Consider the following 23,438-nt stretch of genomic DNA (forward strand, 5'->3'; position numbering starts at 1 on the left):
CATTACACATAACCTGTGCCGGCTCTGCAATGTTCTATCCCTTGTTCTTGTGTGTTTTGCTGACATCAAGAGATAGCCTAACAACTACTGTACTGCACAACAATGCTAGTATTTAAAATGTCTTTTATATTCTTCAGTATTTGGTTAAAGAATCACACTTTGTTAATGGCAGAATACTATAACCGATTTTGAAATATATATTTTAGATACATTAACGCTGGGGAACTGCAGTTTTGTTTATTATTCTTTATCTACAGAATAATAGTCGATACCCTACTATGGAACACTCCATAACTTTCTTAACTGAGTTGATTGCAACTTTAGGATTTCCATGTTTATTGGTATAACTACCGGTGTGGCTACAGTCCTGGATAAAGCAACATGTTGTCAGTTGTGTTGTGTTTTGTATAATAGATTATAAAATAGATACATAGATAGCAAACTTAACATGAAGTGACAGAAGGGGAAAAGGACTGTTTCAGGTGTGTGGTACAGAACTCATTACAGGCCTCATAGTGCACATTTTCAAAGCCTTACTCTTTAAATGAATGTGAAATTACAATACTATAAAAAATGCAGCAGGTATTCAAGACAGTTTAAGTAAGTTTGGCTGTTTATTTCTCATTTCATTACTTGAATAAAAAAAAAGAAAAGAAAAAAAAGACAACCTGAAACATTTTAGTAAATTTATACTTTTGACTAAAAACCTCAAAAAATCATCCCCCATACCCCAATGATGGAAAAGACCAACCTCTTCTGAACATTCAATTACATTTTTATTGTGTGTGTGTGTGTGTGTGTATATATATATATATATATATATATATATATATATATATATATATATATATTATATACATACAATATATGAATACACAAAGATAGCTGGGTTACAACAGATATACAAGTAACATACGTTCAGTATTTAGTAAGGAAAATATAGCTGTTTATGATATTTATATTGTTGAAACTAAATCAAGCCACAATTGATAATAATAAACAAATGTTTAAACTTTCATACAATCACTGCACATTCCACTGAATTCCAGGGCATTAGCTGCTGCTGCTGTGGTGTTCAACTTGAATTCATTATGAATTTCTGGCAATTTTAAAAAAATGTATTTATCTTCAAGAGTAGAAACATCATTACAAAATAACAAACACAAATTTGCTATTCATATGTTACTTCTATGCAATCCTATGAAGCTCTATTGATAATCATATGATCTTGCATCTATGATTTTAAAGTGTTACAGAGATAATAATAAATAATAATAAACTTGCAAGTATTTTAAACATTATTATAAACTAAATAAATAATGCCATTAACAGCAGGATCCTTAAATGTACTGTCTTAATTCCATTGGCTTTTAAAGTACAGAAAGATTACTTGCAGTAACATTTTAGCATTAATGATCACTTTTCTTGGTCGTGTACATTTGAATGCAATTCTGAAAATGCGCTGCAGTATTAAGCTGAGGTTTCAGCAGAATAATATAACACTTGGGCATGAAATAACCCCCGAGTATACCCAACACACTAGCCAATACAGCGACGGTGTTAAAAGCTGGGGTATACTTTCCTTTGTAGACTGCGTAGGTGGTATAGAAACCAAGCCAAGAGACTAAATATAGTAACAGGCTGAACGTGACACACTTGGCTTCATTGTAGTTCGCTGGCAAATCTTTCCCCATGTAGCTAAATGCAAAACACAAGAAGCTGAGCAATCCCACGTACCCTGTCTCCATAGCGGAGCCTACAGACTGGGTCCCGCTGCATTCCAACACGATCTTATCAGGAGAGATGCTATAGTTCTCAATTGGTACAGGACGATCCAGGACAATGCGCAGAAGTGAAATAAAGAACCCAATGGCAGAAGTGACTAAGATAAATACATGTGGACCGTTATTTTTGGTCCAGAACTCATAAGCCTTTGGCAGCTTGCCAGACATTTTAAAAATGCACACGATTTGAAATGACCTGACGGCGACACAGGAGAGGCAGATGGTGAAGCTGAAGGAGAACAGTTCCCGGAGGAATGCGCAACCCACGGCCGTGGGGACGCCGAAGTGACCGTACACACTGCAGGACGCACACGCCAGGGAGGACAACATGAGCAGGCATGTCTTTCCACCCGCCGATTTGACCACTGGGGTGTTCAGGTTTAGCAGGAAAAGGCCTGCCGTGGCTACAGTCAGAAGCAGTGTCATGACTGAGGTGATTATCAGCACTGCCGAAGTGATGTCATTCCATGGGAGGTATTCTACAGTTCGGTTGAGGCAGGCGTCACTCTCTGGCAAAGACCACTGATGTATCTCACAAGGCTTGCAATTGAAAAGATCTATGGGGGGAAGGGGGGATAAAACATGTTTTGTTATGCTCTTAGCAGTACATGAACTACCCAATGATATTCTTTTTAGAAATGTTTACTGTAGAAGTGAAGTTGAGAACAGGAACCCTGTCATGGAATATCAACCTTGGTTCCATGGGAAAGTAACTGGGCTAGCAGGTTTCCATACACAAACTGGAACACAAACACAGCCTGTACAAAAGTGTGTCACATCTGACCCATAGTGTGTGTTTGATGGGAGTTAAACAAATATGAGACAAGTAGACACAGTTTTACATTTAGTGTTGGAAGTTTTGGATTAGTTAAAGAGCGCAGATTGATTTATTTTCTCACCGTTTATATCCACGTAAGTTCCTGCGGGACAAGCCTCACAGTTGAAGCAGCAAACGTGAGCGCCAGTCAGAACTCTTTTGTACCCCTTCCAACATTCCGCAGAGCAGACAGAGGTGGGCACCTGTGTGGTTTATATTCAGAGAAGAATTATTAGAAAACATTTAAACATGCAGGAATGGTCTACTGACATACCCTGTTCAAAGTTCACAAATATACCAGATATAGTTGGCATAAATGGGTACAGAAAATGGATTTTAAATCTACACTACACCTTTTAATATCCTATACATAAGGAATGAGTTTCCTACAGTTTTCAGACAGAAAGATCTCAAACTTACTGTCTTGTTGTCCTTGGCATTCCAGTTAATCAAGTCTCTGTTGATTAGCAGTCTCTCTGGGTTGGGGCTGTATGATCCGATCACCTTGTATGATACGCTGTCACCGACCCAGTCCCACGCAATTATGTCATAGCCGGTAGGGGGATCTCCGTTATTATCAAAATATAACGGGGCGTCATGAATGGAAATATTAACCTGTTTAATCTGTTGCAAGAGCTGCAAATAACAAATGATAAATACAATAAACAAAAACATTAAACACATACATGCATGTGCTGTATCCTTCTTTATTAGTAAAATGATGAAGCCTACAGTAATTGCAGTAAGAATAAACACGTGGATTTAAAGTACTCAGACATTTCCAGACCGGGGGATTGTTTGAATGATCTAACAGTGGCGGATCCTAATAACACCACACACAATAAATATTTTTTCAATCTTTTACTTTATTTAATGTAACGAATTAAACCTCCAGTCAAATTCTAAGTAGTTAACACTACATCAATACACATATTAAACCAGGCATGGCCCTTCAGTGTGTGTACACACACACACACACACACACACACACACACACAGGACTAGAAGTTAACTTTTTAAGGCAGTAGTGAGAATTTGCTACCTGCCAGGAAAGTAGGTAGCAAAATGGTCTTATTCGACAGCGGTTTATTCGACTTTATTAATAATTATATATAAAAATAATTGTAAAAAAATAAGTACCTACCTACTGTTTTAAATAAACTGAATATCCCAAACGATCACATAGTAGGATTATATTTAAGTTTTTTGTTGTTATTGTTGAATCATGCATTGTATGACCTTAGAAATTACAAGGTTACAACCACAACCAAGCTGAAAGCTAATTCCAGCACGGTATCCCAACATTTTAAAGATTCATGCAACATGTTATAATAACTGGTTTGTTCATAAATATGTATGCTCACACCCTGCCTTTTCACTGCATTTTTAAATTCTGTAGAATTTTGAAGAAATTAACTAAGTAGTAATAAGAATAAGGGATATCAACCATGATTTTTAAAAAAAAAAAAGAAAAAACACAATGTTTTTTTTTTTATTAAACAGTGACATTTAGCTATGTGTGTAAGTTATAGTTTGATGGTGCAATCTCTCTCTCTCTCTCTCTCTCTCTCTCTCTCTCTCTCTCTCTCTCTCTATATATATATATATATATATATATATATATATGCATATAACTTTTTTTGCCAAAGCATACGTTTCACTAGTTAAACAGGAGAAGTATGCAAGGTAGTGATAATTTATTATAAAAGGAAAACCGATAGATAAATTAATGCACCTCCAATGCACCAAAATTGTATGTTGTCTATTATTCGTACTGGAAGCTGTTCTTGGATCATGCTAACATTATAGCTAGCTATTTGCTCCTGTTTTTTTTGTTTGTTTTTTTTCCTCCCCTTAGTCAGAATTTTGATAAAGTAATAGTGATCTACCTATTATGTGTTCATTTCTATCATGGGTGAAACTAGGGTTAACATTCTAACAAAACTGGAGATGACATTCTCCATGACAGATTAAATTAGCATTTTATAACACTGAATAAACGTAATATCCTGTTAGATCATTGCCTGTTATCTTAAAAAAAAAATCACAATGTTTTTACAGTTATTTAATTTTACTTTTGGTCTATAAAATAAATGTGCTACTGCATAAAAAACACTTGTAGCAAATTAAGAGTTTATACGTTAACTCTGAGTTTATACGTTAACTTATATATATATATATATATATATATATAATATAACGAACACCTGCTATATAAAATAGATTCGACTTGTCAGGTTCTCAGGTTAACCCCTTACCTGCCAAGGGTGCACCTGTTTTTTTTGGCACTCTTCAGAGTCGCAGCCTAGTAACTGGTGCAGTGCGTGTGCAACAGCGTACACGGCGGTGTAGACATTGAATGAAGATTGAATATCGAAGGTTTCCAGCAGGGAGGGCACGTCTGTAGAATTCAGCAACCTGCACTGGTCGCATACCTGGTAACAGGCGAGGATCTCTGAGAAAGTTTCACTCTGGCACACTGGTTCCTCGTTGGCCTTAGTGTTCTCTGATTCAATAGAAAGAGATTCGAACTCAGCAAAGCCGGGCATCACTGCCGCCTTGACGGATATCCCCATGACGCTGCCAATGCTTTTGATTTTAGGGAGCATGGAAACCAACGTGGACATGGACCAGTCTTCAGAACCAATCCACACTTTGTCGGTGATGTTCTGCTCGATGACCAGTGAGAAGAACCCGCTGGCTTTGCGATTGCTAGAAAAAACTACCACCACGTTCACGTTGGTTTGGACAATGCCTTTAATCACTTGTAGCATTTGAGCCCTTGTGTCTTCGCTGTAAGAGGGTATGGTGGCTTGGTAAGCTACGCAGATCCCATATTTCAAGGCAAGTTCAGATAGACTCTGCATCCCCTGTGTCCCATAGTCCTCATCACTTCCAAGGACGGCAATCCAGGTCCAATGAAACTCTGACAGTAGCTGAAGCATCGCCCTCACCTGATACCTATCGGTGGGGATAGTGCGGAAGAAAGACGGGTATAATCGTTTGTTGCTCAGCAACTCATTGGAAGACTCATAGCTGATCTGCAAATATGAAAGAGTGTTTTATTAACACATGAAGTAAAGTGAGCAGGATGATTTAACAAAGGGTTTTATAATCCCAGAGTTTGCGACATACATACTGCATTGCATGCAAGCCTAGGCAAGGTTAATGATTTTAATTATACAGTTTAACGTTGTTACCATAGCGCTATCAAAACTGCAGTTAAATAATACAATTGCTATTTATAACACAATAGATAGGCAACCTCTTGTAGTCCATTCAGTAGCAAGACTTTGTTTCAACCTGTTGTTTAATTATGTAACAGGACTTAATTAACGGAATGCAATGGAATGGACCAGCACAGCTTGTTGTCTGCTTCAGAGTTAAGGTTTCAAAGTGGCTTTAGCAAAAAGTTTACCACAGTAAGATCCACAAGAGGTCACTATACAGAATAAGCAAAGGAATGACACACTTTTACAGCAAGTCTGATATATGATCCAAACCTGTTTCCAGCATTATGCTATTTTAAACTGTTAAAATGTGGTGCTGATTTGCACCAAACCAGCTACTGTAATCTAAACACCAAAATATCAAGACCATAGCTCTTTGTGATTTATTTATTTGTGTGAATATCGCCCATATCAAACCATTTGTAAATAAAATGCTGTTTAAAGTATGTAAATACCTGTGGCATCAGGTAATATCCCATTACGCTCGCTGTGGTGAAAGCATAGGTGCTGGTGTCTGGTCCGATCACAGCTATAGTTTTGGGGTCATTGTGCGTCTCTGTTGTTAGCTGTTCATTTTGGTGCTCAACGTTCTGCTTGGACACGATGTTGAATGTTGCTAGAATATTAGCCGACTCCGAACAGATATCGTATGCTTCGTATCCCAATTTAACACCGGGCAGCAGAGCACTGGTGGCACTGTTTATTTCTTCCAAGGCAAATCGCATGGCTTGCATCAAATGATAACCATGTTTGTTGAAAATTTCACTAAAAAAAACCAAAAAAACAGACATTTACAATTGTTAAACCTGCAGATTTTTATTAATTAAACATTTAAAACTAAGAATGGAGCACTTACGTATTGCAGTCCTGCAGTTCAGGTACTGGTCTGGTTATACCAAGTGATTCATGAACAGGGAATAATCCAGCAATCAAATAATCACCGTCCTGCTGGAACTCAAACTGGGGTCCGGGCGTTTCTGTGCAGCTGGGTTCAGAGTAAGCCAAGGTCACAGCACACAAGCGTGTGAATAAGAGGACAGAAGAAAAGGCCATGACTGGTGTTCCTCAGAGTATAGATTATACACACTGACCATGTGCATGCATGTGCTTTTCTATAGTAGAATTTACATACTGTGGGATACTGGCCGGTTTGACGCTGAAATTAATTTGCTTACCGCTTGGGTTACTGCATAATCAGAAAAACAGCATGTCTGATTTGTGGAAGGATTGTAAAATTATTTTAAAAACGTAGGTTGTTAAACGATATAGTGCAACACAAACTGAACATTATTTAAGAGTCAAGAGTTCTACAATAGCAATGTTCATACTACTGGTATTTTCCACATTTGAGTTAATCAGAGTGCCAGCAGCAGTTTAAATGTAGTGTTGCATTTGAAATATTTGCATACCCTTCATTAGTGTAAAATAAGAACAGCAGAATAACAAACATCGGGTCGGGTACCCGCAGGTGACCCGCAGAAGCGGGTCGGATTGCAACGTGAACTTTTTCGCGGTTTGCAGTTCGGGTCAAAGAATAAACCTTTTCACAAATAACGTACTAGAAGGTAAATGTACCTGTGTAGTGTTATTTTCAGGTACGCGGATAAAAAGTGGTACACAGCGCAATGCGCTTGCTCGCGCATGCTTAAACAACTTACGCTTAGAAAGCACGTTAGTGTCCATTCAAATCTGGTACATTATGCTGTTTTCAGTCTTTTTCATCTTCTTAAAATTAATTTATCAGATTTTTCCACCATTAAAAAATAGTATGTGAATATTTATCATATGCAATACATTGGGTCTTGTGCATTTTTTCACTTCTGCAGCTTTGCGGTGGACTTCTCATTTTGTCTTGTTCGTCAAACCGATTGTCTGTTTCCAGTTTAAGTTTGCAAAAAAAAAAAAATGTATAATTAATGGTTTGCAAAAAAATAATGTATAATTAATGGTAAATGTACCTCTGTTTGACAATAAGAAAACACATCACATCTCAATTGATTGCACCTGTACCAAAATCTGACAGTGTACCAGTTTCTAACATTACATGGGTCAAGTTTTGGTACGCGTACCACATTGTGATGATGTACCACTTTATAACACTACACTGGTATTTCCTGCACTAAAGCAGGAGGCGATTAGGGAGGAGTCAGCTGACTAAGCAGTGTTCTCGGTTTGTATTGCCGCTTGCTTGATACGTCACAAGATCCTTTTATCACGTCTGCTCGGTGACAATAAAAATGCCTGCGGACTAGGTGAAACAAAAGATAGCACAGGGTTTATATCATGTAGTGGATAATAGTTTGACAGGTAAATCAGACATGTAGAATTCTTTTGGAATTATAACAAATGAAAATAATGAACATGTGACTGGATTCATTGCTTGTAAAACCTGTCACTATGTGTAAGACAGCCACAAAACTGGTATATCTGCAAAAGCACAGGTGTATCTCCCTTTCAATTGGTGACACGAAAGGAATAGACTAGTATTTAGTACTAGGAATAGTATTTTATAGTAAAGTAAGTAGAGCTACCACGTTGTACAGCCTGTTGTTTCTGTAAGTCGCCTTGGATAAAGGCGTCTGCTAAATAAACAAATAATAATTGTATAAACTCATTCTGTGGAGAATGGTAGATATATCTGTGTGGGAATGTGAGAGCGCCAGTCGACACAGGCACTAGGCAAAGGACAAATACTTGCGAGTTGTGTTGCAGGTCTTATTAAAGTGGGTTGGGTCGGGTCGCGGGTAAGAAGACGGTGCTGCAGCGGGTTCAGGTCGGGTTCTGTAGTAGCGGGTCCATGTCGGAAGCGGGTTGTAAAAATCAGACCCACGCAGGACTGCCGTGAATAAATGTTAATAATAAAAAAAAAAAAAGAAAAGAAGAAAACATTTTAGGCTGCTTATGAGAAACAGTTTAGAAATTGTAAAATAAAACTACATATGTTTCAATGTCTTCAATCAGTCCAATACCTCACATAAGACAGCCAACACCTCACATATGCAAACAATGACAAATTCGCAATCCAATAATTCCAAATTTGCATCGATTTTCATTCAGAAGTGCACCGCAAACCAGAATTTGTTCTCTGGTACCGGATTTGCTATGGTGAAAAAAAAAAAAAAAAAAAAGACAGGAAAAACATCAATCTAAGCATAACCTATGCAAAGGCAGCATCCTGGACATGCAAAGTGCAACAATAACAGATCATGTACTCTAATTGTGCCTTCCATATGTAAGGGATTTGTCAAACAAGACTTCCCTCCACTATGTATACAAAGCAAGTGCTACATGTGTATAGTTGGATGGACTTATAGACAGGCAGCTATATATTCCCATGTTCTGATAGTCTCCATTACTTGGCTTAGGAATGTCCTTACCAAGTCTCCTCACAATTAAACAAGCTGGGGAACACTGATGGGAAATTCTTCCTGAAGCAGGCCTGGCAATTCTAGCATGAATTCACTTTCCTTTACATTGCCTGCCAATTTTATTAGGACCTGTATCTAATATGGTGCTGGTGCCACCGCCTGTCCTGATCACAGTCAACATGCTCAAGTAAAATATGCCAATTGTTCCATCTTCCAGAGTAATCAAAGCACCTGTGGTCTACCAGGAGGACTTGCCCCATACCAGGGCGATGCCAAACCCAATCAGGTATGGACAGGTCCTAATTAGTGTCCAGGAACTGAACTTTTACCATGCTGTCCTGCAGTAAGCTCTTAGGACAGACAATGCAGAAATGCATCATGTAAGTGTTCCAGTTCATCCACACTGTTCATTTCTATGACTTTTGGTACTAAAGTCTGACGGCAGCTTTTACAAACCCAGTCTGAGATCATCGCTGACCAGCTGTCAGACTGTTTTGTTTCTCCATTAATGGTTTGCATAGAAGATGTTATTATCTGTGCAGTGACCTGCATCCCAGGTGAAGACAGGCAGCAGAAACATTATTTGCATGCCGCCCTAGTTTCCCAGCTCACGTTGTAGCAGAACAATTCAAATCAGGGAAGGATGTGGAAGATGCCATTCATGCAACACCAGTCAAGGGCATGGAATACAAACTAGAACCAATGATTCCACAGAGAATTACATTTTAATGTAATGCCCTGTGGACAGTACAGGATAACAAGGTTGCAATGTTATCCCTGCAAGTTTAAAAAAAAAAAAACCCAAGACTAAAAAAGCCCCTAGTATTCTGGTTTGTTATGGGACCCCATTTACATGAATTGATCCCCCCCATTGAGAACACAGACAGAGGAGTGTGTTGCACTCGGGTATCAGCAGTAACAAAACACCCCAGCTCAGTCAAAAGACAATCGATCAGAGCACCAGCGTGGGCTTCTTTCATTTCTTTGAGTACCAATAGTACTCAAAGAAATGAAAGAAGTTATTTACAAGCCGCTAACCAAGATCATGCAACAGTCTCTTGACACAGGGGTTGTACCGACAGACTGGAAAATAGCAAACGTAATACCGATCCACAAAAAGGGAGACAAAACTGAACCAGGTAACTACAGACCAATAAGCCTGACTTCTATTATATGTAAACTTATGGAAACTATAATAAGATCCAAAATGGAAAATTACCTATATGGTAACAATATCCTGGGAGACAGCCAGCATGGTTTTAGGAAAGGGAGATCATGTCTAACTAACCTACTTGACTTTTTTGAGGATGCAACATTGAAAATGGACAACTGCAAAGCATACGACATGGTCTATTTAGATTTCCAGAAAGCTTTTGACAAAGTCCCGCATAAAAGATTAATTCTCAAACTGAACGCAGTAGGGATTCAAGGAAATGCATGCACATGGATTAGGGAGTGGTTAACATGTAGAAAACAGAAAGTACTGATTAGAGGAGAAACCTCGAAATGGAGTGAGGTAACCAGTGGTGTACCACAGGGATCAGTATTAGGTCCTCTGCTATTCCTAATCTACATTAATGATTTAGACTCTGATATAGTAAGCAAACTCGTTAAATTTGCAGACGACACAAAAATAGGAGGAGTGGCAGACACTGTTGAATCAGCAAAGGTCATTCAAAATGATCTAGACCGCATTCAAAATTGGGCAGACACATGGCAAATGAAATTTAATAGAGAAAAGTGTAAAGTATTGCATGCGGGCAATAAAAATGTTCATTATAAATATCATATGGATGATAGTGAAATTGAAGAAGGGAACTATGAAAAAGACCTAGGAGTTTATGTTGACTCAGAAATGTCTTCATCTAGACAATGTGGGGAAGCTATAAAAAAGGCTAACAAGATGCTTGGATATATTGTGAGAAGTGTTGAATTTAAATCAAGGGAAGTAATGTTAAAACTCTACAATGCATTAGTAAGACCTCACCTAGAATATTGTGTTCAGTTCTGGTCACCTCGTTACAAAAAGGATATTGCTGCTCTAGAAAGAGTGCAAAGAAGAGCAACCAGAATTATCCCGGGTTTAAAAGGCATGTCGTATGCAGACAGGCTAAAAGAATTGAATCTATTCAGTCTTGAACAAAGAAGACTACGCGGCGATCTGATTCAAACATTCAAAATCCTAAAAGGTATAGACAATGTCAACCCGGGGGACTTCTTTGACTTGAAAAAAGAAAAAAGGACCAGGGGTCATAAATGGAGATTAGATAAAGGGGCATTCAGAACAGAAAATAGGAGGCACTTTTTTACACAGAGAATTGTGAGGGTCTGGAACCAACTCCCCAGTAATGTTGTTGAAGCTGACACCCTGGGATCCTTCAAGAAGCTGCTTGATGAGATTCTGGGATCAATAAGCTACTAACAACCAAACGAGCAAGATGGGCTGAATGGCCTCCTCTCGTTTGTAAACTTTCTTATGTTCTTATGTTCTTACTGTTTCCCCAAGTCATAAGTAAAAACACACAGTAAACCAATAACTTTTTTAAATCTTTTACTGAAATAAACCAGTATTTGGAAGTACAAATTACTACAGTAGCAATGCAATTAAAATCTACAAAATCAACAAAACGTGATGTTAGGCAGCAAATCATCAAGACATTATTACTAACATTAATTTAAAAAATATATATATATATATATTTAATTTAGATTAAAATCTGAGACAGTAACGTTTTTTTATGTAATCGTATACAATCTATGTTGTACTATATGCCTGTTGTGTTATATGTTATAAAAAGCTTAATCTTGCTAAAAACAAGTTGCCAAAAGATTTTCTGACCTTCGTGTTTTGGAAACCACAGAGAGATATTGCATTACCTCAGTGGTTCTCGATTGCTAGGGTTCAGGAGGCTATGTGACCATTTGTTTGCAGTCCAGACTCATTTTTTAAAATCACAGGCTTGCAGCATTAGCCTGACCCTCTATCTGCTCCGCAATAGAAACAGAACACACTTTTAGGCATTTATAGCAGTCAAGACCAGTCCCAACAAACCATTCCTCAATTCTCTTTATGCAAGTCCTACTTATATATACAGTACTATGCATTTACCATGATATGCACACACACAGTAAACTTTCATAAGCATGGCTTTAAAAACTCACACTAGCTGTGCACAGAGCCCTGGACTCAGAACTACTGTCAATTTAAGATATTATTAAAGTAATAATGAGTTTGATGCTGAATGCATTGATCTTCCCTTATTGCTGCATGAACTACTTCTATTAGTAAACCTACAGTTCAATCAGTTCAGAGCTGATTTAACCCAAGCCTGACTGTTCAAACTCCTGGCACGTGCTCATTTCATTAATACTGTAAACCAAAAACAAAGGCAGTTCTGAGACCCATGATGGGTGCTTGGGGCTAGTGGGAGTTTCAAGCACTACAGGTCAGGTCACTGGACTGGACGGCTGGATGGACGGACACTGGAAACTCCCACCAGGCCTAAAAAAAAGCACTTTCAGTATACTTCTGTAGCAAAGTTCTGTGTAGCCTGCTGTTATGGACATTGTATCTACTGTAGGAGGGTTCAGAATTCACAAGGCAAGTATATGCTGTGCAAGGATTGCATTACTCCAGTATTCAACAGTCCAAAAACGGTTACGTTATTTTTTAAATACTGGTACTTTTTTTCTTTTTTTAAATAGTTGATTGAATAGTTGGACAAGCCTGTAATTGTTTGGGAAGGTCCCGGCTTTGTGCTCCTGCGTGAATGTGCTGGGAGGGCCTGGGTTACACCATGTAGGGATATCTCCACTCAGTCAGGGGGACATGAGTCTCCTTCACCACCTGAGGGCTGGTCCAGCGCAGCACATAGTGGGGGCCGCCAGGCTTATCGTTGGTGCCTGGAAGTAAAGCCAAAGAAATAACAATTAGAAAACTGATTGTAATTACAGCTCCCCAAACACATGCATATTGCAATTAGGATTCAATCTTCTGTTGCTGATATATTAATTAATATACCATATTTCACATCAGTGGAATTCTTTCTGAAGAATGTTTTTATTTAAAATTTATGATTTTGGTCACTGAAACAGGAAAACTGAACTATTTAATTCAAATTTAAAAAACAATGAGCAAGAATGACTTTCTTTTTAAATGTGTTTTAATTCTATGTCACCATACAATATATCATTAGTCCCCAACTCCCTCTTGTCGTCTGTTCCAGTCCAGGATTTTGTTCCCATAAAGTCCTAAAATTACTTAATTGACTCTTAGCCTGTTCAAATTTACCAATTTAAGACCTGGTTGGAATCTGGACTGGAGTGGACCTTGAGATTCAGAGTCGGTAACCACTGCAATAGATTCTCCCTTCTTGTTACTCAGCACAAGCTATAGTGTTCAGGTGAGTGCCTAGTTAATCGCTCACGAACCCTGGACTCCTCACCTGAAGCGCGGGTGCCTCCGAACGGCTGCTGGGCCACGACGGATCCCGTCGATTTGTCATTGATGTAAAAGTTGCCGGCTGCGTTCCTCAAAACCTTTGATGCCTCAGCTATAACATTCCTAAAAACAAAGCCAGTGGTCAGTCCAGGAAGAGGGGGGGGGGTCACCTTTTCATAGATGACAGGCACAGTGGCCGTGGACTGTCCAATAAATCATTCAATGACTTATCTCTGGACAGACAGCATTGTCACCAGTGGTTGGAAATGAGACGTTAATAAAGGTATACTTACTTGTCCTGGGCAAACACTGCCCCCGTGAGGGCAAAAGGGGAAGTGCTGTCAATCATCTGCAGCACTTCTTTGTATTGGTTTTCAGGATACACATACACAGTAAGGACTGGACCGAATATTTCCTACGAGTAGAAAAAAAATAATTTAATACAAGTTTTTGTCATATATCCTCTTTGGCCCTTTTGTTCAGTATATCGAACATTTTTCATTCGAAAATCTCTGCGCTACCATTATCCAGAGAGCCCTGTTTGGACGTTCAGAATACTGAACGTTCAATATTGGTCTAATTATATTTTGTATGTTTTTGCGATCTCATGTAAAGGAAATAACGCGTTTCACAGCCAATTAAATATGTTCTCTTAACAAACCTGGTCTCAGGACTGAGGAGGACATGGGTATAAACATTGTATGTAGTCTAGAAATCTTCTACTCTGCAGCGAGCCATGTTAAAACTGCATCTCACATGAGAACTGGAAAGCAGCAATGTGTTATGAAGCATATTTCTTTCATATTTCTTTCTCAAGGGTCCCTCCATTATGTTATATAGAGTCTGGTCTTTGCAATCATGGTTCTTACAGTCACACTCCTATTCTTGAGCGTTTCCCTACCTCTTTCATGATGGAGTCCCGAGGGTCCTTTGTCTCGATGATAGTGGGCTCCACAAAGTAACCGAGTTTGTCATCACACTTCCCCCCCGCCACGACGGTCAAGTTCGGAGAGGACTGCGCGTGGTCCAGCCACTTCTTGATACGGGCAAAAGACTTGCGGGGGGATGAAGAATCAAGAAATAATTAATTGTTCCCAGCAAATGAAATAAATGTAGTCTTAAATTACTGATGTTTCACTTTTTCAAAGTGATCTTGACATGCGCATGACTGCACTCTAAGAGGGGTTGCTTATTGTAATTGTACCGTTGCTTTAACAGGGAAAATCATATTTCTTAATAATAACAATACTAATAATAACAGCAATGCCTTTACCTTGTCATCAATAACAGCAGACAAGAAAGTGTTGAAATCCTCAACAGGCTACACAGAGAAGAGAGAAAAAATTGTTTTGTGAGCATGAAAAAGGCAATATATATATATATAATATATAATTAATGCATTGTGAAATTACAATTCAAACTGATAAGTTGTCCTTTATAAACTGGCATGATGATGAAAATTATATAGAGGACGCTGGCACTGGAAACAAAAAGGTTGAAAATGTGGCTGGCACAGTGCATGTAGGAATCAGCCCAACTCACGTCTCCCAATTTGAGCTGCTTGTGCAAGTCCAGCATCTGCTCCTTGATCTGCGGCCACAGGGAGTCCGGGACATACATCCTGGAGCAGGCTGAGCACTTCTGCCCGCTGTACTCAAAGGCTGAGCGGATCGTCCCGGTCACCACGCTCCTCACGTCAGCAGACTTGTGCACGAAATGGAAGTTCTTCCCCCCACACTCTGCAGCCCAGGAAGGAAGAAAGAAACGAAGGAAGATGGTTAGAGTGCAGGTGCAGGCAACTGCAAGACTAACAAACATGCTCCCCACGAAAAAGATTGCTTCAGATCACCCAGCGATACACGTATAAAGCTGAGGGAACACAAAGCAACTTTTTTCAGGGACAGTGGCTTGAAACCTGGTTCCAAGATCTCACGATGAAACGGCCCTACCATGACAATTGGATAAGCAATTGAAGATTAGACAGATAGTTAATGCGACATAGCTGTAACAGACTTTCTCCATTACCTCCACTATGTAAATCTACAGAAAGAAAACTAGAGCTCACCTCCTGCAACGCGAGGGAAGTTTCGATACTGGTCCAGGTTTTCTGCTACCTGTCTCCAGAGCCGTTTGAAGGTTCTGAAGAAGAAAAACATAAATGAACCGGACTTTCTATTCCAAATGCATATGTAACAGGGTGGAGGCTAGGTGTGCACTGCAAGTGACAGTGTCTAAACCACAATTAGAAAAAGAGCCGGCCTCGTCTGCATTCGTGGTTTTAGAGCTTTTACTCTCATCTCATCTCACAGATAGGGGACAGAATCCTTAACGGCAGTGTATTGTATGTATTTCACTGTATTAGGATAAGGCTAGGGCATTCTGCATTGACTGTACTTCCACTACAATTCCCAATTCCAGTATGAGTGACCACAGAAGCCAGATGGGCAAAATCCCAGAAAACCTCCGGCTGGGCTCATGTCCGGTACACTCACGCTACGCTGCCAGTGAAGTTGATGCCTGCTAAATGCTCGGAGGCTGTCACTGTGTCCCCAAACACTGGCCCCTCCGCCGGCACAAACTGGATGATGTTTGGGGGCAGACCGGCTTCTCGGAGGATCTTATAGACGACATAGCTGGCAGACATGGCCGTGTCGCTGGGCTTCCACAGAACCACGTTACCCTGCAATCAGAAATAGAAACAGGGTTCAGGAGCCGTCTAGCCTTGAGACAGGCTTGTCATTCATTTATTTAATTTAAAATGTATATAGAAAACCTGTTTGATAGGTAAATGATAGCTAACCCCCAAACATGTCCTCACAGAGCTTCTCACTGCACACACCCCAAGCCATACACACTCAGCAAGTCGCTGTTGCATGCTAGAGTCAGCTATTGCACGCAGGCACTCACCATCAGAGCGGGCGCCCCTGCCAGGTTTCCTCCAATAGCAGTGAAGTTAAAGGGAGACACAGCTGCAACAAATCCCTAGTGTAAAAAAAAAAAAAAAAAAAAAAAAAAATTTAAACATGTAACGTTATATAAAAAAAGATTAACAGTTTATTATTTTGTAGTTTAATTTTTTTAAATAGAAATTAAAAGTAGTACTGTAAAACAATAATAAAAAAAAAGCGATGTTGTCTCACACACCTCCTCTAGGGGGTGCTCACCTCAAGGCCACGGTACAGCATGGTGTTGGTGCTGGGCTGTATGCTGAGAGGCTGCTGGTCCTGCAGCTCAATAGCGTGTTTCGCGTTGAAGCGGAAGAAGTCGATCAGTTCGGGTGCGGCGTCGATCTCAGCCTGGATCACGGTCTTACCCTGTGGAGAGAGAGGGGGCACTAGAACTGAGCAAAGCAAAGCTGAGAGAGAGAGAGATCAGCACCATCCCTTTGCATAACAGGATATTAATGAGAACAAGTAATCCAACAATGACAATCTGCAAAGCTCCCTGCTTTCATTTATAAAAGTTATGCACTGGTTGCTGCAGTTCTAAAGGGACCGGACTGAAATAGCACATTCATGTTTGTACTGTTGCAGAGGGAATCACTGGAGAGTCTTAAGTAGACTATTACTGGGAAAACACTTTGGAAGTATGCCCTGATAAATATGGATTCCCAACCATCTGCGCAGTGTCCCTGAAAGAAAAATGAATTGTGTACAAATCCAAGACCTTTACTGCCTCCGTGCTTGCTGCTGCTGCTGTGCTCACCTGGCCGATCATGGTCTTTGCCAGCACCTCTGCTCTTCGGGGTCCGCTGATCATGTCCGCAGCCTTGAAGAAGATCTGCGCTCGGTCCTGAATCGGCTTCAGGTCCCACTCCTTCCGGGCAGCCATACAGGCATTGATAGCTTTATTGAGCAAATCCTAAAAAAAAAACAAAAAACCACACATGTATGGTATTTACAAATCGCCTCGTCCTTTGGTGAAAGCAGAGGAAACAACAATGGACCTCACAGATTTTCTGAACCAGTTGACTGTTTTACTCACCTTATCAGCGTAACAAAACTTGGCCAGCTTGTGAGAATGATTATAAGGCTGCAAAAAGAGATACAAACACAAGTGTTAAGGTCTGATGGACTTCATAGGAATATTTAAAGAGCAGCTCAGTGCAACACTTTCTTTACTGGGGGACAGTGTTGCAGGGGGACAGGTTAATGGTCAACAATATAATTATACCAAAGTAAGCAAGAAACAGAAATAGGTTTGAAACACATTTGGCTGTCTGGCGTTACCCAATGTTTTAGGATACAAATTATATTTTTTTGTTTTTTGTGATTCTACATTCGGCACATCTTTAGCTGCAACCCTACAGTTCACTCACTGAAAGCTGGTATCTGATCTCCTTGGTCCAGACATGCTCATCTCCAATCACACATGGGATCTCCTCCGTCTTCCCCTTTAACTCTTTCAGTGCCTGTTAAAAATGAATACAAAAAAAACTTTAGGAAAGTTTGTCAAGCAGGAAAAAAGTGCATCTATATCAACCCCAGTTTGTCTTATATGCCGTTCAGTCACTGCATGTATAATTATACCATGATAAGTTTCCTATCTATACTTTGTAATGGATACCTATTTCTTGCCTGGACAAATTCCCATATCCCACAGAGTTAAACAGTTTTATCGCTCTTAAATTGTGTTACATTTACTACATTTATTTGGCCACACGCAATTTGCCAGCCAAAAGAAACATAAGTTCATACGTCACTGAAATGCAAAGAGGTATAAAAATACAAAATATTCCGCCTGCTATTTCCTCATGGTAATGAGCTCTCCCTATAGCCTATACATTTACCTTCTGCAATGCATCCCTTTCAGAGCTGCCTGGCTTGAAATCGAGGATGGGCTCATTTTTAACTTCCACAGCTGCACAGGGATAAGTTCTAAACCTGCAGAGAGGACAGGGGGGTCAGTGTTGCAGTATGGCTTCTTGTTGGGTATTCCAGCTGCTGATCAGTGCTGGGATCAAGCCAATAATAGGCAATAGGCTGATTCAGTCAGCAGTCCTCTTGATGCAATGAAAAGAGCATTAGGAACTTCTATTACAAACTACTTCCTTAAGAAGGCTAAAAATGCTCTTCCATGTGGAATCCTCTCCGCTGTGCCAAAACTTTGCTCAGATTTGGCTGTCGTTCTGCCACTGACACACAGACACGTAAAGTAAAGCATTCTGACAAGATGGGGAAAGACACTTTGTGGAAATACTTGTCGAAATCAGATAAATGCATTATATATTATATGTGTTACTAGATGTTTAGTATACAAAAAAATGTAAATGTGTGTAATAGCGATTTAAAAATAAATAAATAAATAAAATCTTTTAGAAGCGTTCCGGTACCTTCAGATTTATGACGACACCACTGCTGCTAATCAAGCTAAAACTGAGTAAACTGCTCATATGATCATTTGCTCATGCTGTTGATTATTGCAGAGAAAGAGTCACACTCAGGTTTTGCTCTTGCAGTTTTAACAGCGTGAATCAGCCTGCTGTTCAGTGGCTGGTTAACCATTACACCTGTCTTAATGTTTAAAAACTGACACATGAGCTGTGGCACGAGACATATCACAACTCAGCAAAAACTTAGCTTGACCTCACAGAGGCAAGCCAGGAGAGCAGCAGTTGGTCAAAGTAAAAAAAAAAAGATGTTGCAATTTGTACGCAGTTGCCAGGGGGTTGCAAAGTGTGTGCCTCACTGGTAACTGGCTGCAACACTGGAACAAACAACCGCACTGGAAACATATTAGTAGCAGGGCCAATCACTGGGTTGAAAATCTTTTTGGGGAAATCGAATGGTTTATTTTGACTTATCAACGATTTACTTAGTTTGATCCCAACGTGGTTTATTGCAGTTTATACTTCCCATCCTCACCACGCTAATCCAAGCTAAAAAAGTTTACTTCAACCAAGATTTTAAACTGTGGGTGAAGTGTACCTATTGTGATTATTTATAATGAACTAGATGAACTAAATTCTGCATGCCTCTGTCCCCTTTTAAATGCACTTTCATTGCAAGATACAGAATTATGCTCAAAAACACTAGGATTTTGTTTTGTAGTTAATTAACATTATATTTGCAGTTAAATGGTTATTATAATGCATAACTTTTACAATCACTATAAAAAATTAAAAAGTGACTTCAATCTGTTTAATTATTATAAAAGGCAGACAAAGACCTTGAATACCCCACAGAGAAGTTTAAACAGCTGGAAAAACGCCACCAGACACTGTTTGTTTTTTGCACAACTTCTGTGTAACTTCTATTAGCCCATTAACACACAAAGGCATTCACATTTTAGGCAGTGCTAGTTAAAGTGTGCATTACCTGCCTAAAAGATTAAACTGCAGTTTAATTACACTGGCTTTATCACAATTTAATGTGCAGTTGTTTTTCATTTGCAAAAATGTTCGTAAATTAGGAGGGGTTCGACTGGGGCCTGCACTGACAACCTTACCGTGACCCAAAACAAGATTTGCATTCATGACGTTACTTTTCCAGAATTGTAAAGCAATAGGCAAATCCACCAAGAGCTTGTTAATCTTGTTTTTCAATTGATCAATTCCACAAGGGTCACTACTGTACACCCACAGCTTGTAATCTGGTCAGACCCCTGAAGCTCAGTACGACTGGCTCTTTGGCAGACAGATCAGTTCAACAGTTTTGGTAAGGACTCAATATTTTGTTGCAGAACAATGCTGTATGCCCTAGAATTCTTATGATGACAGACGCTGAGCTGTTCAACAGGAATATTTTTTACCTCTCATCAGCAGAACATCCTTCCTTGCCAGTCCCTTATTGTTTTTTCTGATGATCTTAGCTTTACTGATGTTATTTTCACTCTAGACGCAAGCGAGGCCTAATTTTTTCTGCCACCACAATTCTACAAAATTAAAGGAAAGGGGCATTCCCAGGTTTACTAGTAAACTTATAGTGTTGTAGATGTAATGTAAAACCCATACACCACACTTTACACTCAAGTGCAAAAAAGGTAACAGGCCACTGTGGAACCCAGCCCTTTACTAATGCTTGGATTTCCCATCAGGATACAATAGCCAGCAAGTTAACTCTGAATAGTCTTGCAACAGCTGTCTTATCTGGGCCTATCACTATATACTCTCTACAACACCATAAAACAATCAGGCTAATTGTGTTTGTATAGGAGTAGCTTATAGAGCAGGAGTCTCCAACCCTGGTCCTGGAGAGCCCCTACCCAGCAGGTTTTATAGGTGTCTTTACATCATCTGTGGCTAAAGATCTGGAACACCTGTTAATCTTGACTACTTAAGCCAATAAGTGGTTCAATTAAAGGAACACAGATTGGTTGAAACAAAAACCAGCAGCCACAGCAGCTCTCCAGGACCAGGATTGGAGACCCCTGTTACAGAGGGAGAAAAAAAAAATTGAAATGCTTGCACGTGTGCTGGTTATAAGCTATTCTTGCACTCCTGGAATATTAGAATCTACCAGGCGATCATCTTAGAAGACTCATACAAAAGTCTACAGCGAAGTCTGTTGATGAACGATCATGTATGCCATGCATGCCATGTATTTATTTATACAGTATACAAAAGATAACAAAACGCTGGAGCAGTCCTAGGTCTATACGCTCTCAGTGTTGTGTACGTGAAAATAATACCAGTGCGTGGTTCTGCGTCTCTTATAATGCCATGAATTAACTGAACTAAAACCAGCGTGGTGGCATTGTGACTTCATAGACGAAAGGCTGCTGCTGCTCGATACATTTCTAAAGTAACAAAAAAGTACATTACAGGATAATTAATGAAACAGTATAACTGGTCCTTTTCGCATTGAATAAAATTATCCGGGTTCGGCGCTACTTACAATCATATATATATATATATATATATATATATATATATATATATATATATATATATATATATATATATATATAATCCAGGTAATCTTCAAGCAAACAGGTGATATATTCCACAATCACCAACGACTCCAGCGCTGGACTGACACACAGCACGGAGAACACATAAGCATACGTTTGGGCTGCTCCGAAGCGTGCTTTGATTTTCATCTCATGGCGTTATTATTATGTAAAATCATTCATATATATTCATATAATATATATAGTAACCGGCTATATTGCAGTGCCCGCATGCGTAATTACAAAACCACCCCGGTTCCGTTCTAATAAACGTGCTCTCATGTTCTGGGTGTATTTAAAGTATGACAGAAGTACGAGGTTCGTTATTTGCCTATACCGGAATGGCTTTCGGTTTTTGTGTGCATGTGAAAGACACCTCAAGGAGACAGCTGGTACAAGAAACCAGAAAGGACTAGAATAATTATGAAAAAGGAACAACATACCCTCTCCGGGAAAGGCAGGCAGCTCTTCCTAATCGCAGCATATTTCAGTAAAAGATTAAAAACGGGATTTGTAAATAAATAAAATATAATACAAGGTAACCCCCCTTAGCCCTATATATAAAGCAGCCAATTGCTTCTAAAGGGAAGTGCATCCGCACGACTGCTATGACAGTAAGGGCGGTCCGGGCAGCAACATTTCTGAATAGAGGGGTGGAGCATTTTTTTAACAAAGTATTTCTGTTCCCAGTTTGTTTTTCAATCACATAGACACATTGATAGCTTTATTTAACGATTTAATCATGTAATTTATTTGATCATTCATAATTTTGCATTTTATCGTTCATATTTTAGATTCACTTGAGGCTCATTAACCACCACTCTTTCTGGACTGGTCTGTGCGAGGCGTAGCATGGGCGAGTCTCTGAATGGCCACTCAGCGTCGCTGAAAATCCAGCTAGCCAAGCAAATGGTAGTTACGCCAAATACACTATTAATAAAGCGGGCAGGTATCACAGTTGCCAAGTCCGCTTATAATAAGCGAGATTGGGCATATTTTTTGAGAGTCGCTGGTTGGAATTTGCATAAACTAATAGGGGTTGCGCTTGTTTGGGCTTGTTTATAAGAACGAGAAATCTGGTACCTCTGGCAGGTATCATGAACGAGATCAAATGACTTTGGTTTGGATGAAGTAATACAACCTTTAATTTTTGTCAAACTGTTACTCAAATTATGTTTTGTAGTGTAGTGAGAAGTGCAAATGCAGGTGTCTGATAGTATTGTAAACAGTCATTTTGAGATCTTAGTATCGTAAAATCTATTTTAAAGGCAAATTGTCCATTTTGTGTCATTTGTTAAGTGGCGCGGTGTTAGAAAAGCATGGCCAAATAGAGTAATAAATTGACTGTGGTAAGATGTGTCAAATAGGAATGATGCATATCAAGTGCTATTGTCCTCATTTGAGGACGGGCTACTTTGGAGCATTTTTAACTGGCATCTATCTGTCATTTTAATTTAGTTTGTAACTATATTGTTATGATACATTACAATAATATTGCTAACCGCAAAAATGAAGTCTTCATGGAACTGGCAATTCTGCAAACACAGCCCTTCAGATGCTTTTAGGATACCTCAATATAAAATAAGAAACCAAAACCTAAAAATGAAAGTGATGATAAAGCTCCATTTTCTACATGTTGAGCTTCATAGCCGGCATGACATTTCAGTGGTCCGATTCCAGGTACATCGAACTGTCCTGTCCTCAAAAGGTGCATTTTGTATTAAAAACTAAGGATTTCAATTTAGAAATATTGATTTAGAATGTATAAAATTACATAAAAACTGCTTGTGTTCTGATTTTTTGCAAAGAAAAATATTTGGTACTGATTGGGTTAATAGTAGAGATAAGACACTCAAACAGAAATAGGACACAATGTAGAAGCCTTTGTTAAACCTCAAATAAAATCAA

The 23,438-nt window shown here is 39.2% G+C and overlaps 2 protein-coding genes across 3 annotated transcripts; both read right to left on the bottom strand.

The window, feature by feature from the left end:
* Positions 1-862: 862 nt before the first annotated feature.
* Positions 863-10,377, bottom strand: LOC117963819 (taste receptor type 1 member 1-like). 2 transcript variants are annotated; one of them, XM_058993022.1, is made up of 7 exons: positions 8,801-10,377; positions 6,688-8,667; positions 6,287-6,596; positions 4,860-5,642; positions 3,022-3,237; positions 2,684-2,804; positions 863-2,341 (listed from the first exon to the last, which is right to left on the bottom strand). In XM_058993022.1, the coding sequence occupies exons 2-7, from the start codon at positions 6,882-6,884 to the stop codon at positions 1,410-1,412; spliced, it is 2,559 nt and encodes an 852-aa protein (XP_058849005.1). In that variant the 5' UTR covers positions 6,885-8,667; positions 8,801-10,377; the 3' UTR covers positions 863-1,409. The 2 variants fall into 2 exon arrangements, with proteins under 2 accessions (XP_058849005.1, XP_034761036.1); XM_034905145.2 differs by having other exon boundaries at positions 6,688-10,377.
* A 1,356-nt stretch (positions 10,378-11,733) lies between these two features.
* LOC117425493 (delta-1-pyrroline-5-carboxylate dehydrogenase, mitochondrial) lies at positions 11,734-22,136 on the bottom strand. Its single transcript, XM_058993023.1, has 15 exons — positions 21,974-22,136; positions 18,430-18,523; positions 17,959-18,051; positions 17,625-17,672; positions 17,346-17,501; positions 16,805-16,954; positions 16,548-16,622; positions 16,133-16,320; positions 15,706-15,779; positions 15,183-15,379; positions 14,914-14,961; positions 14,542-14,694; positions 13,934-14,055; positions 13,645-13,763; positions 11,734-13,102 (listed from the first exon to the last, which is right to left on the bottom strand). Exons 1-15 carry the CDS (start codon positions 22,012-22,014, stop codon positions 12,990-12,992), a joined length of 1,671 nt encoding a protein of 556 aa, XP_058849006.1. The 5' UTR covers positions 22,015-22,136; the 3' UTR covers positions 11,734-12,989.
* Positions 22,137-23,438: the final 1,302 nt, after the last annotated feature.

This window comes from Acipenser ruthenus, chromosome 20 (genome assembly GCF_902713425.1).
Source record: "Acipenser ruthenus chromosome 20, fAciRut3.2 maternal haplotype, whole genome shotgun sequence".
NCBI lineage: Eukaryota > Metazoa > Chordata > Actinopteri > Acipenseriformes > Acipenseridae > Acipenser > Acipenser ruthenus.

What these genes read in the sequence shown, in the direction of transcription:
- LOC117963819 (XM_058993022.1), bottom strand. Translation starts at nt 6,884, where the DNA reads ATGGCCTTTTCTTCTGTCCTCTTATTCACACGCTTGTGTGCTGTGACC. An exon ending in GAACTGCAGGACTGCAATAC is followed by an intron (nt 6,597 to 6,687) that starts GTAAGTGCTCCA and finishes GGTTTTTTTTAG; the next exon opens with TGAAATTTTCAACAAACATG. An exon ending in AACTTACGTGGATATAAACG is followed by an intron (nt 2,342 to 2,683) that starts GTGAGAAAATAA and finishes TTCCCCCCATAG; the next exon opens with ATCTTTTCAATTGCAAGCCT.
- LOC117425493 (XM_058993023.1), bottom strand. Translation starts at nt 22,014, where the DNA reads ATGCTGCGATTAGGAAGAGCTGCCTGCCTTTCCCGGAGAGG. An exon ending in CAAAGACCATGATCGGCCAG is followed by an intron (nt 16,955 to 17,345) that starts GTGAGCACAGCA and finishes CTCTCTCCACAG; the next exon opens with GGTAAGACCGTGATCCAGGC. An exon ending in GGGACTCCATCATGAAAGAG is followed by an intron (nt 14,056 to 14,541) that starts GTAGGGAAACGC and finishes TTCTACTCGTAG; the next exon opens with GAAATATTCGGTCCAGTCCT.